Source organism: Phoca vitulina, unplaced genomic scaffold (assembly GCF_004348235.1).
Source record: "Phoca vitulina isolate PV1807 unplaced genomic scaffold, GSC_HSeal_1.0 scaffold10, whole genome shotgun sequence".
NCBI classification, from domain to species: domain Eukaryota; kingdom Metazoa; phylum Chordata; class Mammalia; order Carnivora; family Phocidae; genus Phoca; species Phoca vitulina.
This window is the reverse complement of record NW_022589713.1, coordinates 15,766,117-15,780,732: the sequence shown is the minus strand read 5'-3', so window position 1 is coordinate 15,780,732 and position 14,616 is coordinate 15,766,117. Positions and strand designations below refer to the sequence as shown.

The following is a 14,616-nucleotide window of genomic DNA, read 5'->3' as shown; positions in this document are numbered from 1 at the left end:
AACGACTGAGCCACCCAGGCGCCCCCGGGGGAACAGTTAATTTGTGAGCGTGGTAAGTTCCCTGAAGGCGCACAGTAGGACACCTGGTGCCTGCACAGAGTGCTCCAGAGCGCGGGAGAGGAGGAACACTAAGCACCGAAGCCTCCAGGCTTCACACCGGAATCGCTCTAAAGGCTCTCAGCCCTCTGAGCTGCCCCAGCGAGCGGGGCAGGCGTGGACACGCGGCCGGGCGCTAGCGTAAGATGACGTCACTGGGCCGCGCCAGCCAATCGGGGCGGCCCCTGTCGGAGGCACCGCAGTGGCCCGTGGCCTGCAGGCGGCGCTGTGGCCCGCCGGGCGACCCCACAGAGCCGCCATAGCCACCCGCCTCCCCCGACTCTGCGTCGCCGCCATGGCCGACGTGGAAGACGGCGAGGAACCCTGCGCCTTGTCCTCTCACGCCGGGAGCGCAGGCTCCAAGTCGGGAGGCGACAAAATGTTCTCTCTCAAAAAGTGGAATGCGGTGGCCATGTGGAGCTGGGACGTGGAGTGCGATACGTGCGCCATCTGCAGGGTCCAGGTGATGGGTAAGCGCTGCACGCGAGGCCCGGGCCGCGCTACGGCCTCCGCGGGGCCGATTCTGGGCGTGGGGGACGGCGGAAGAAGGCTCGGAGAGACTCGGGTCGAGAGGAGTGGGGGCAGGGGTGCCGGGGGCTGCCGCCGCCGCCTGGAGCTCAGCAGGCGCCCGGCGCTGGGAGCTGCTCTTCTAGGGAGAGAAACGGGCAGTGAGCAGAGGAATTAAGGTAATTTCAGGTAGTGATGGGTGTGGCCAAGGAAATAAAACTGGGTCATTTGATGGCAGTTAGGAGAAACCACTTCGGTTTGTGGGGCCAGGTCCATCTCTAAAAGCAAACAGCAAAGGGGTCAGAGTAAAGGCCCTGAATAAGTAGGGCACTTTAATGATTGTGGTCATACACCAAAGTGATGCTTTGGAGTCATCTTCCACAAAAACGACACCCTCAGTTCGCTCCTGAGAGGCGAAGGGAAGAAAAGCGTTCTAGCCATTGCATTTTTGGATTAGCTACTGCTGTTCCACGGGCTTTTCAATCTGCATGTCTTAGGATGGGTCAGATGGCACTCCCTTGTCTTGAAGGGGATACAGTGTGGTTCAAGAATATTTAGGGTTCGCCGGAATTGAAGAATGTAAGCCCTTTATTCAGAAACATAAAAATCTTCATCTCCTTCTGGCCCCTCCCTATCATAGGATGCCATTTCCTGAAGAAGATCCTGCCCTGCTCTGTGTCGGGCCTTTGTGGAGAACCCACTTGTACAAATAAAGTCTTAACTTCTTTCTGTGATATTTCGAATAAAAATACTGGACCAGGCGAAATCTTTCAGAGCAGCTTCATCCTGTTATATTTTATATTTTATATGCTCTCTGTTTTAAGGTCTCAGTCCACTTTGAAAAAGAGATGCTATCTAAATGCAAGTTATATTTTTAAATAGAGCATTTAAAATACTGAGAGAGGATCTTAATGTTTCTTGGGGGTAGGTGGAAAAAACTGAGGTTCTATAGTTTGAAAACTTTGTGTGTTGCTTTGAAAAATGAGAGAATTGGAGAAAATAACTTAAACAGAATTGTTCTCTCAAGGGATGGAATTTAAACCTACCAGAATCAAGGGATTCTCAATTTACACTCTCTTTAGTACACTCTTTTGTTTTTGATTCATAAGGACTTGTTTCATAGAGGATTTACAAAAATGGGATTCAAATATTTTTTATTTTTTACTTTTGAAAGAACTTGATTTCAGACATGATCCACTTATTTTGCATATTAGGTCTTAAAAGTACCTCGTTTATTGGCCTGCAGTAAAGCCCCCTTGCCCCACCCTTTACTTAAACTACAACCATAATTTTCCGGTTTGTGTGGCATTGTTAACTTATCCAGGCAACTTAATCTTTTCTTCTTTTGCAAGACAAGCTTTGCTAAATATTTTATCCTCTAAATTTTCTTTAGTTTAAAAAGAAGAGGGCGCCTGGGTGGCTCAGTTGGTTAAGCGACTGCCTTCAGCTCAGGTCATGATCCTGGAGTCCCTGGATCGAGTCCCGCATCGGGCTCCCTGCTCAGCAGGGAGTCTGCTTCTCCCTCTGACCCTCCCCCTCTCATGTGCTCTCTCTCATTCTCTCTCTCTCAAATAAATAAATAAAATCTTTAAAAAAAAAAAAAAAAATAAAAAAAAAAAAAAAAAATAAATAAATAAATAAATAAAAAGAAGAGTGTTCCAGAAAGTGTGTTTTATATTCCTCCCCAAAGAAAAGTTTTAGACTTGTACGTAGAAATACAGAATTCAAAGTAATGGTTGAAATCTTGCAACAAATAAACTCCACTGGGATATTTAGAGTAAGTCAAAGTATGGGCTATAAATGGTTCACATTCATATTAACCTTCTAATTATAGCAAGTATTCTGCTGCTGTGGATTAATTTTGTAGATTTACAACAGCTGTCCTTTGAGTTCAGAAAAGTATTCTGGACTAGACCTCTGTATTTTGTTTATGAGGTGTTAAAATCCATTTGGTGGTCAGGTGACAGCAGAAGGAAGTTTGTTTTTCAGACTTCCCAAGCCTTACCTTAGCATCATTCTAAAAGGTGTTACTGTTACTGTACTCCTTAGAAACGTTATGTTTTAGATCTTAGGAATATCATGAAAGGAATTATTTTTCTTTTATCTGAAACTTTAGGAATTTTTCGATTTAGGTTGGGTTTTGATAATGAGTCTAAATCAAAGCTCAATCAAAATTGTAATCCAGAGATTTCTAGATTGTGCAAAAGAGCCCAGTGAATTCCATTTCCTTAATATTTTGAATTCATTTCATACACCTAAATGATTTATTATGACTTCTTGATCCAAGATTTGCCTGTCATCCTGTTCTGATGTGGTTAACACTCTTTGGTTTCCACTCCTCTCCCGTCACTCTGAAAGGGGCAGATGGCACAGAGAGCAAGTGTTGAAGAAGAGGAAAATAGGTTTGCTAGTTCTGTTAAGTTCTAAAGAGCCAGAGTAACCCTTCGTGGCTATTTATGTTAACTTGGACATTTGACATACCTTTTGGAGTCTTGTTTTCCTAATTTGTGAAAGAGGTAGTTGGGATCACAGATTATAATTCTGTGATTATACAGAACCAGAGCCATGTCTTCACCCTTATATCATGATCCTTATGATATTTTGTTTGCCTGCCTACCTCCCCATTTCCTGGTGAGACCAGGGACCCAGACTCGGTCATTTTGGTGTCCCCAGTGCATAACTCCTTATACAGAGTAGATACTCAGTAATTGTGGGATTGAAGAAAGCCTTAGGAGGCACTGGTTGTTTTTAATCCACACCAAAGAGGCCAGGGTGGTGTGTTTTTTTAGGGTAAGAGCATGCAGAGAGGAGCAAACAAACGCCTGAGCATAATCCAGCGTAAGAAGAGGAGCAGGCTTCAACTTCACTGTGTATCTATTTTTACAGAATTCTTTTTCTCCAATTTATGTTAAAAACTATTTTTTTTTCTGTTGGTTTGAACTTCCTTTTACCCATGTCGGACTCCTCTTCCAGCTAATGAGTGAATCCATTTTATTGGTCCCTAAAATATTCTATATTACCTCCTTCATTAAGCAAATAGTAGTACAGAGTGAATTTTGAAAACTGCTAGTATACCCTTTAGGTTCCCATTCCTAGAATTTACTCCCAAATAAATTATTAAAATACTTTGCCATTGTTGGATAAGTGCTTTGGGCTCAGACATATTTATAAATGTAGGGAGCATTTCTTTCTTTCTTTTTTTTTTTTTAAGATTTATTTATTTGAGAGAGAGCAAGAGAGCACATGTGATGGAGAAGGAGAAGGAGGCTGCCCATCCAGCAGGGAACCTGATGCAGGGCTCGATCCCAGGACCCTGGGATCATGACCTGAGCTGAAGGCAGACAACCGACTGAGCCACCCAGGCGCCCCAAGGGAGCATTTTCTTTAAAAAGAAAAAAAAAAGGAGAGAACCTAGTACTTAAGAGGTTCTTTAAAAATTAATTTTAGTTAAATTTTTATATAGATCATACAGTCACATAATTGAGAATTTTTGGAAAATATATAATGAAAATTTCCCATCCCATCCCCTCTTTGGTAAACTTTATTACTTGGGTATTCTTCTAGAGTTTCTTTATGTGTGTATAAGCAAATACCAATATATATGCATGACTTACTTATCATGGTATCTTGAAAATAAACTGCCCCTAAGGTTAATCTATGTGATCATGCCCAGTGAGTCTATATGAACTCCCAGTATATAATGGAGTATGGCATATTTTTCTCTAGGGGTTGCATGCACCTTGGGGACATCTTTTCATCAGAGCTTGTGAAAATAGAGGGTCGATAACCCTTGTGAAATGGCTCCTGGTCATAAGTAAATGAGTAGAGTGCCTTGTACTTTATTCATCTTTAAACAGTTATGTTCAGATGAGAAATTAATAATATGAGTCTGTTATCTCCATCTCTAACCCTTTGGGCTTTTATTTGACTTTGAAGTGTCTGGGTTTTAAAAATTGCATTCTGAGCATCAGAATGAGAATTGCTATTTGTTTACTTTTAGATGCCTGTCTTAGATGTCAAGCTGAAAACAAACAAGAGGATTGTGTTGGTATGTTGTAATTTCATTCTCTTGGTTTTTCAACTGCAGGTTTTCCTCTCAGTGGGGATGTTTGAATTTGCAATTAAGATTGACTTTATCAATACACAAAAACAAACTGTAAAGCAGTGATCCATTATTAATATAAAATGTGTTGGTTCTCTAAAGGCCTTAATGGAATTAATCTGCAAGTCCTTTCATTGCCTGTAATTAAGAATTGATTATATATTCTAGACATGGGCATAGTAAATATTTGATATTCAAAAAAGGAATCATTCTTTTCTATTAAGAAAATTATGAAGTAAGGAATTTGCCAAAACATCATTTAAATTTAACTGTATTGTAGGTCAGATTTGGTAGGGTTTTATTCTAATAAAGCGCTTCAGTTTTCAGTACTCTTATGATACACTATTTAACTTTTCAACTAACATAGAAAAAATGTTAAGTCTCAAGATTTTTTCTGATACAGTTTGTATATGGAAATCTATTAAATTTTGCTAATAGTCTGGGGCTGCAAAAGTTGTCTTAGGCTAAACGTTTTAAGCAGTTCAAAGGTTTTTATGTCCTAGTTCTTGAGGTCATTACTTCTAGATTGCTATATATAAAAGCTTTTCTGAAGATGAAAGGTTAACTTTGTACTTTGTGTTTGCGTGGTTTACATTCAGCTTCTTAATAATGATTTATGTGGTATTTATCAAATCCTGTTTCTTCGTCCTGAAACAGAATGATTTCCCCTTGCTTTCTACTTCTTATAGATAATTTTCATAAGAAGATATGGGGTTTTTCATGGTTTTTTTTTTTTTTTCCTATTTCTTTCATTGGTCTGTTTTCATATAGGTCAAGCAAGTGACAAATAAAGCCCACATTTGAGACTGTATTTCAGATTATGGGTGACTTCCCTTGGTTTAAAAAATATTAACGGAAATTGTGAGGTTCAGGACACCTTTCTTTGACCACAAAGAGACCTCTCTTTCCAGCCAGCCACTTGGAAAAGTTAATGTATTTGTCACATGAGGAATTGCACTGCTTATGGATGACTTAACGCAGTTCATCACTACTTCTAGAAAATAACTCAGTAGATGTACAGCTGATGTTTAGAAGCATGTCATCTATTTATAATAGACTACTATGAACTGAAAACATTTAAAACTCCTTATCTTGGTAAACAAAAATCAGGAGTATTTTTTTCAATAAAATAAAGCTCAAAAGGTTTCCAGGTCAGTGTATGACTGAGGAGGTCTGGGATCTAAGGAAGGCTCAAGTTCTTTAATCTCCTAACTTCTGGAAGACAGCATGTGGAGCTGTGTAGGGACTGGGGGCCACCACATCACCCACAGATTCTAAACAATGATGGAAAGTCCCCTAATCACAGCGCCTCATCTCACTTCCTAAGTGTAATTTACACAGGTAAGTTTTTATTTCTTTATAGATAGAAAAAATGTTGACCAATTAGCCATCTTGATTCAAGATTATGAACCATGATTATTCGTCATAATATAAAATAACCTATAATTTGAATTCAGTAATTTAAATTAAAATACGTAATGTCAAAATAATCTTTTTTTTTTTTTTCCCCTTTCAGTGGTCTGGGGAGAATGTAATCATTCCTTTCACAACTGCTGCATGTCCCTGTGGGTGAAACAGAACAATCGCTGCCCTCTCTGCCAGCAAGATTGGGTGGTCCAAAGAATCGGCAAATGAGAGTGCTGGAAGGCTTTCTTAGTGCATTTGTTTGGAGCCCTGGTGGATCTTGTTATCAGGTGCCCTACAAAGGCCAGAACTCTCCAGGGAACTAATTCTTCAAATAAGAGGAGATGGCTCTGTGGTCTTTTGGTACTCATCAGAGGCATGGTTTAGCATTTTGTTAGTTTTATTTTCAGAAATTCTCTACAATTAAGAAGATAATTTATTAAAGATGGTCTTTCCTACCTCTGTGGTATGTGTCACACACACTGCTTAGAAGTGCTTTAAAGGAGGAGAGAGCTACAAATTGAATGACTTTATAATTTACTTATTGATATCCAAAGGGCTGTGGAAGCAGTTCCATTCAGAAGAGAACTTGTTGCATGCTTATAGTTGATCAGTAAAAAAAAAAAAAAAAAAAAAAGACAGTGTTATAGTAACAAAGTGCAGTTTAAAACCCAACTCTTACCCTTATTTTGTTCCTGATATTTATTTTTGGCTGGGAGGGGGTGATTCATGAAATCTTTACTTGATATAATGAAAATTTTAAGTTTGGACCAGTGAACAGGGTAAATAAAATTTAACCTTTGGGCATATGGAATTTTGATTGTCTTTTAGGCTATCATCTTCTGTCTTTGGCTCATCAAGAATACCTAAATCTCCACTCACCTCACTGTTCAATCATTGAGCGGTAAAGAACAGAAGTATTTTTAAGTTCTGGTCAGATTCTGTATTAATTAAACTGTGTTTTAGGTGGAATGTTAATGAGGGGAAAATGTTTACCACTGTAGCATTGGATCAAAAAGTTTATTTTATTACACGATGTTTTAATAAATGGTTTATTCTGTTTACTTCATTTGAATTGTCATTATTACAGTCTTATACACAACCTTAAACTTCATGTTAATAAACTAATATGTCAAGTGAGTGATTTTACTTAATTTGAAAAAAAATTCATATACTCTTATTTGGTAATAATAAAACTTAAAAAGTTTAAAGTTTATTACATGGAAACATTAAGTGTGAGAAAATACTTAAATTTTATCAAACTCATTCACATTTAATGGAGGTTATTTTGTAACAGTTTAGGGACCACAAGTTTATTTTGAATTTTTCCATAGTAAAGTCCACAGCTATGAATTTTAAAAACTGAAGTCTTAAAAACTTTATCATCCACTTCTGCAGTTTGTCAATCTGAATCTTTTTATATCTAAGGAATGCGGATACTTAAAAGAATGTTAAAAACTAAGAATTCATAGGCTATCATATTGGCTACTATTAAGCTTTATTATGTATTTTTTCACAATTTACTGAAAAAATTACAATGTGAGGGTAAAGCATTTTTATTATATAATATCAAGAGTAATACTATCAACATGATTTATTGAAGTTCATGTTGACCTAGATTACTTGGCTGGATTGTCAAGCTTTTTTTTTTTTTTTTTAAAGATTTTATTTTATTTTATTTTTAAGATTTTTTATTTATTTGAAAGAGAGTGCACAGTGGGGAGGAGCAGAGAGGGAGGGAGGGAGAGAGAGAGGAGCAGACTCCCTGCTGAGCAGGGAGCCCAAAGTGAGGCTCAATCCCAGGACCCAGAGACTATGACCTGAGTGGAAGTCAGATACTTAACCGACTGAGCCACACAGGCACCCCGATTTTACTTATTTTAGAGAGCACACAAGTAGGGGAGGAGCAGAGGAGAGGGAGATAATCTCCAGCAGACTCCATGCTGAGCACAGAGCGCAGCACTGGGCTCAATCTCAGGATCCTGAGATCATGATGAGCTGAAGCCAAGAGTCAGACACTTACCTGAGACATCTGGGTACCCCAATCAGGCTTCTTTCCTGTAGAGTTACTTTTCCCCTTTTCCATACGGCATTCTTTGGGAGAAAGTCACTAAGTGCAGATAACACTTAGGGAGTGGGAGGTAGGCTTCTACTTTTTGAGGGTAGAGTATTCCATTATTTGGAATTCTTTAGCATTGGATATTTGTCTTTTCTCCATTTATATAATCACTTATCTATATCAGTAAATAGTGAAGAGTCCTTTTGGAGAGATTAAAACTTACAATTCCATGGAAATGAAGGGTTCTTAGACTACTCTGGATAGAACACCATTTTTCTAATGATACCTGTATACGGAATGATAGGGGGATAAAAAAGAAATACAAGGAAAACAGATAAAGCAACATATTCCTAACACATTTTAGATTAAATCCCAAAGTTTAATCATGCTTTCAACATCTCATTTTGAGGTCTCCAAAAATTCTTAGTATATGCATACCAGAATTTCTTTCCCAACATACTAATATACACAAAATTGAACAGTAGAATCAAGTTCTAGCTGGTTGTTTTTCAAGCTATGATCTTTTACACTTCAAACCTTCCAAACATTTTTTTTGTTTGCCTTAGGTAAACCTAAACAAACATTAAATTGATGCATAACACATCATGTTAATAAAAAAATGGTTTGGGTTTTGATTTTGTTTTGTTTTTGTAGAAAACAGCCATGTGATTAACATCATATCTTACAGAAAACTGTGACTGAGAGCTATAAGTATATTACTAGCAAAGACTTAAAAAGTTATATGAGTTTCATATGGTAAGTGCTTTATTGAACATCTGTTGAAACCTTAGAATTGAGCAGATTTAAGGGTAAATATGGAGGTAAAGACCTAGAGGAATGACAAAGTGGGAAAATCTCCCTACAGAGATGTAGTTATTTCAAGCCACTATCTCTGCCCCAAACCATGTATCACAACACATCCTACATAACCCTTATTTTTTCAGGGATTTTCAACTGAAGAATCAATATAAAGAGAAGAATGAAAATAAAGCAAAAAAAAAATAACATTAATGGGGGCGCCTGGGTGGCTCAGTCGTTAAGTGTCTGCCTTCAGCTCAGGTCATGATCCCAGCGTCCTGGGATCGAGCCCCGCATCAGGCTCCCTGCTCGGTGGGAAGCCTGCTTCTCCCTCTCCCACTCCCTCTGCTTGTGTTCCCTCTCTCGCTGTCTCTCTCTCTGTCAAATAAATAAAATTAAAAAAAATAATGATAGTCAACCTAGAGAAATATAGTATTGCATCATAAAAGATTAGAAAATATTACCTAAAGACATTTAATTTATTGAATGTGAAAGATGGACAAAAAAATTTTTTTAAAGGATTTATAGGAACAAGCTAACCTGACTATGTTAAGCTTTTTTTTTTTTTTTTTTTTTTTAAGATTTTTATTTATTTGACAGAGTGAGAGAGCACAAGCAGTAGAGGGAGGGAGAAGCAGTTTCCTCCCAGGACCCTGGGATCATGACCCGAACTGAAGGCAGATGCTTAACCATCTGAGCCACCCAGGCGGCCCTGGATAAAATTTTGTTACGCATGATGTATTGCATTCCTCTTTAGAGTATTTAGAGTAAGTAGCACATAAAATGTTTGCAATATAGTATAGTGTATACAATACATAGAATATAGATTTTATACTTCTAGTACAGATTTGTAATTTTATAGGTAGTAAATTATATGTAGTACAATATATAGTACAGTGTATTATAAGTAAAGGTAGATAGATGGATAGATAGTATTGCTTTTTCCTTGCGATAGGACCTGTTGCTTAGAGAAACATTGAAGCTGATACGTCTATTCTTACCATTTGGTATTGTTTCAAAGATGAATGGCCCCATGGTAACTGTTGAGACATATGCTAAGAAAATAAACACTGAATAAGATGTTACATTGCATCTGAAATGAGGAATACATTTAGAGAGTAAAACGTGAATGCATTTTTAAAATTGGCATTGTATACTGCTATTTCTTTTTCCCCTCTGAGGAAGTCATTAGTCATGCTGTTTCCTCCTAGTAAACTTATATTGACATTGACCATTCTGTTTTAGGCACATGTTCTGTAGATGCAGAGGAAGATTTAGAATGTGTACTAGTCAAGCAGCTCAGAAATTACTCTCTCACAGATGAGTGAGCACCAATACAGATAGCTTAGTGATCAGCCTTATATTTCCATAGTAGTAATTTGCCAAGGAGACAGTCCAGCATATTATTTTCCCTGTATCTAGAAAAAAAAATATTAGTTTTTCTTAACAGGATTCATTCTTTTTGCAATGGCTGAAATTAAAAAAAAAAAATCTCCATAAAAGCCAGTTAATACAGTTATAAATATATTGGTTCACAATGGGAAAATAGGATTCCATTTCAAATCCCTCCCCCGCCAAAAAACAAGGCATATTTTGATTCAAATTTGTTGAACTTAGATTTGGCTTACTTCAAGCGTATGTGTGTGTATGGATATGTAAGTGTAATATGACACATGTATACGTCCATTCATTAATGTGCTTTTAACTCACTGTTCTCATTGTTCGGGTATATAAAAGAATCAGAAAAGTAAACTCCTTGAAGGATATTTTTGTTTTATAAGAATATGCTAGAGCTGCAACTAGAAAATGTGTGTACCCTATGCAGCAATCAGAAAACATATCTGTAGACAGGACAGTAATGAGTTTTCGGATAGTGGAGTGACTGAGTAGAAATTGATGAGAAAGCCACTGAAACATAATATCTGTTTCTAGAAGAAAAACAATAAATAACATGGGAAGGATGAATGGATGGAAAGCTTGAGGAAAGCCCTGTGAGCCAAAGAATGGGGAAGAAAGACATCCTTTACCATGTAGTAGACATTGAGAAATCAGATATCTATATTTAACAATTCTTTACAAAAATAATATATGCAGAAATGTGTTCAAACAGTATACCTAATCTAACAAAACTAGTCTGATAGTTACATAGGAGTTGGGCATTTACAGTAAGATCAGTGTTACCATATTTAACAAATAAGTTACTGTAAAGGGAGTAGAAATAATTATGAAAGAGTTTGTGTAGATTATTTTATATTTATATTTAATTCCATTTAGGGTGCATAATTTAGACATCATGCCTCACTTTTAAGTTTTTTAAATGGATTGACTATTTTGCATTTATAACATACTTTTGAATGACAAGTTATTACTGTCCTTATTTGAAAGTCAAGAGAGCTGAAATGTCAAGAGAACTGACCTAGTAACATTTTAACAGATTCCAACCAAAATCCTTGTTTTGGATTTTTGGGGGCACCTTGTCTCAGCTTTGAGTAGCAGTTGGGAAGAGTGTTGCCCCCATCTTCGTAGTTTATCCAGATTGTTTTTCTTTTTTGTAAATTAATGACAACACCTACAAATAATTTTTTTCAGTTTTTCTTTAAAATTATAGTTAGGCTTTTTAGTTTGGGGGATGTGTGTGTGTGTGCGTGTCCTTTTTCAAGTTCTGTTATTAAAAATGCTTTTCTAGGGCATATTTAATGTAATAACTTTGCTAATGTGGTTGATTTTGTAAAGTATATCGAAACATTTGTGTATTGATTAGAAATGAATTTTCTTTTCTTGTTTTTCATAATCCCGGTTATGTACTACATGCATATTAAATAACAATAGATTTTTAAAAATTTATTACAATACACAAATATGTTTGACCACGCGAATGTTGATCATTGTACAGTGAGCTATTTGAATAGCTTTTTGTTTGATGTTTTTAAAAGGATGTATTCATAAAATGTGAACCAAATATTTGGCTTTGCAGTGAAGAGAGAAATAGTAAGAATGTCAAGTTATTTTAGTCGGTATGACAGTACATAAATAAAATGTGAAGGATGGTGGTAATAAGTAGATTTTCCACACAGCTAAACCGCAGGCCCACCGCCTAACAAAGCTCTGTTTCTTACACATCAGCATCTGAGGGTAAAAGAGGAGGAGGGGCGGGGACAAAGCAGCACTGATCCTACCCATCCTGGGATGATATCAGCTCATCTGCATAGCCATCTGAAAGTTTAGTACATATTGTTTCATCAGAAAGAACACACTGTGACATTTAATTATGAGTACCAAAGCAAAAGTTAAGCATTGAACAGATTTTTCTTTCCATTTGATTAAACGATGTTGAATTTTATTTTACTAGTATATTGGAAATATGTTTGTCATCTTTAGCTCCTTAATTTTCTGTCTATGCAAGGTGCATTCGTCTATTACAGCTGACATTCAAATCAGTAAATCTTACCCCATCAAACCCATTACTTCTTTTTTTTAATTTAATTTTATTATGTTATGTTAATCACCATATATTACATCATTAGTTTTTGATGTAGTGTTCCATGAAACCCATTACTTCTTATACAGTATGTTCCCATTACTATCCTGAAGTGTAATTCATAAATGTCTCCACACATAATTAAAATATGTATAACTTAATTGTAATACCTAAATATGTAATATAAAATAATATAATATGGGAATAAAGGGAAAGTAGTTTATAAGTATTTGCATTTCAGTATCTAAATACTTGGGCATAGTTACACCTGAAGGCATAAAGAAGTAGGCTGATGCATGTCTGGATGTGTGTGTATGTGTCGTCACTACATATAGACAGCAGTAACACGGACTGTTGTGACTCCGTAACATGGGAGCATTTCCACTGATGGTAAGAACTTTCCCACCCAAATGGTGGATCGTGCTTAGTAAAGCTCTGAACAAAACAATGTACAATCTTTTGATTTACATGTTAGTTGCATGGTTGGACATTTCAATGACATGGTTAGTGAATATTCACTTGGCAGTCTCCTAGGCCTAAAGAATAAGCTCAAAATTGTTTTATTTAATTGAAGCTAATGTAGAAGTCTTTAGGATAAAAAAAAAAAGTTTAAGTGTTCCTTTAGAAGTTTAGCAGACATCTGATAAGAAAGGTAACTTTTTAAAAAATGCTTTTTTGCTTTTTAAAGTTACTCCCAAGGGCTAGCTTTTCAGGGTAATGCTCTGAAAAGAAAATTAGAAAATTTCCATGTTTAGTTTAGTAAGCCCAGTTTAAAAAAATATATTTAAAGGAAAAATTACATGTGCTCGCTTTGGCAGCACATATACTAAAGGAAAAATTACAAGGAAAATTAGAATTAAAGTACAAATATATTTGAAGTTTTAAGCTATTTTATATTGAACATTTGAACGATATAACAAAACACATGACAAATGTTTGTATGGAAGTTCCTCTTTTGCCCTTTTATGTCATTCTGTTTCTGCTATGGTTAGGTTTTGTTCAACAAAATAATGTCTTACAGGAAAAGTATCTTCTCCACATTTTGACACTCAGTTAGTGGCTCAGAGCTGACTCTACAGCCAGGATACCTGAATCTGAGTCCCAGCACCTCCACTTGGGTGACCTTGAGTGAGTCACTTACCTCCATTTTCTCTTATACATTGCAAATAACAATAATACCTTCCTCACTAGATTGTTTTGAGAATTGAAGACTAAATGAATTCATACACAGGTAAAACGCTGAGAACAGTTAAGTACCACTGTTACTTCATTTTAGTCAATTTTGGAAGCTCCTCTAATAGAAGCGGCACTTAAAAAATAATGTATTTTTAGTTATGGGGTAAAGCACTCTTAACTGTTCTCAATAAAAATTTTGTAAGAAAAAGTTAATTGTAAATACAGGTTACTTGTTGCACTGTGAGCTTTTGTGAAGAGTCATCAGTGAGGCTTTTAATGACTTGCCTGTCACATTTTTTCTAATCATGGGGTCAACATGATTTCCAGATTTTATATTAAGAAAAGGTTTTGTAAATATTGAGCTCTCACTTTAATTTTAGGTTTTCCATCTTAGTAGAAATATTTTACTGGCTGTTGCGGATAAGCATATGGGGTATATTTTTTGATCACTTGATTTTGCAGGAAACCCATATAGCTTAGCAAATTTACCTTTTTTTAAGCCCTCAATTTTCATCTTCATAGCCTTTCAGAACAGTAGTAAGTTTTACAATCAGCCTGCTGCTTTCTCTTGTCTCTACACTCAATAAACCTGGGTCAGTGATCAGAACAGAACCTGCTTTTCCTAAGTGGGCTGCAAGCAGGCTTTCTCTGGGTGAGTGTAGCTGTGGTATAGAATAGTAGAAAGACTGCAATTTAGGAGTCACTCAGCCTGGCTTGGAATCTTGAGTCTATCATTTACTACCTGTGTGATCCTGTACCAGGTTCTTAACGTCTCTGTCCCTATCTCCTCAACTAAAATGGGAACAACAATATTACCTACCTCATAGAGTTGCTATGAAGATTAAATGAGTTAATACATGTTAACTACCTGGAACAGTGCCTAAAATATAGTAAGCACTCAATAAATATTAGCCATTATTATAGATCAGTATTGCCACTGTCGATTTCTGCCTTCGAGAATGGCCTTGAGATGATTCTTGTAGGAATTAGGATGTT

The 14,616-nt window shown here is 36.7% G+C and overlaps 1 protein-coding gene across 3 annotated transcripts; it reads left to right on the top strand.

The window, feature by feature from the left end:
• Positions 1-314: 314 nt before the first annotated feature.
• RNF7 (ring finger protein 7) lies at positions 315-7,178 on the top strand. 3 transcript variants are annotated; one of them, XM_032408562.1, is made up of 4 exons: positions 315-566; positions 4,604-4,651; positions 5,924-6,046; positions 6,222-7,178. In XM_032408562.1, exons 1-4 carry the CDS (start codon positions 392-394, stop codon positions 6,338-6,340), a joined length of 465 nt encoding a protein of 154 aa, XP_032264453.1. In that variant the 5' UTR covers positions 315-391; the 3' UTR covers positions 6,341-7,178. The 3 variants fall into 3 exon arrangements, with proteins under 3 accessions (XP_032264453.1, XP_032264456.1, XP_032264454.1); XM_032408565.1 differs by lacking the exon at positions 5,924-6,046 and having other exon boundaries at positions 317-559; XM_032408563.1 differs by lacking the exon at positions 5,924-6,046 and having other exon boundaries at positions 320-566.
• The last annotated feature ends 7,438 nt before the right edge of the window (positions 7,179-14,616 follow it).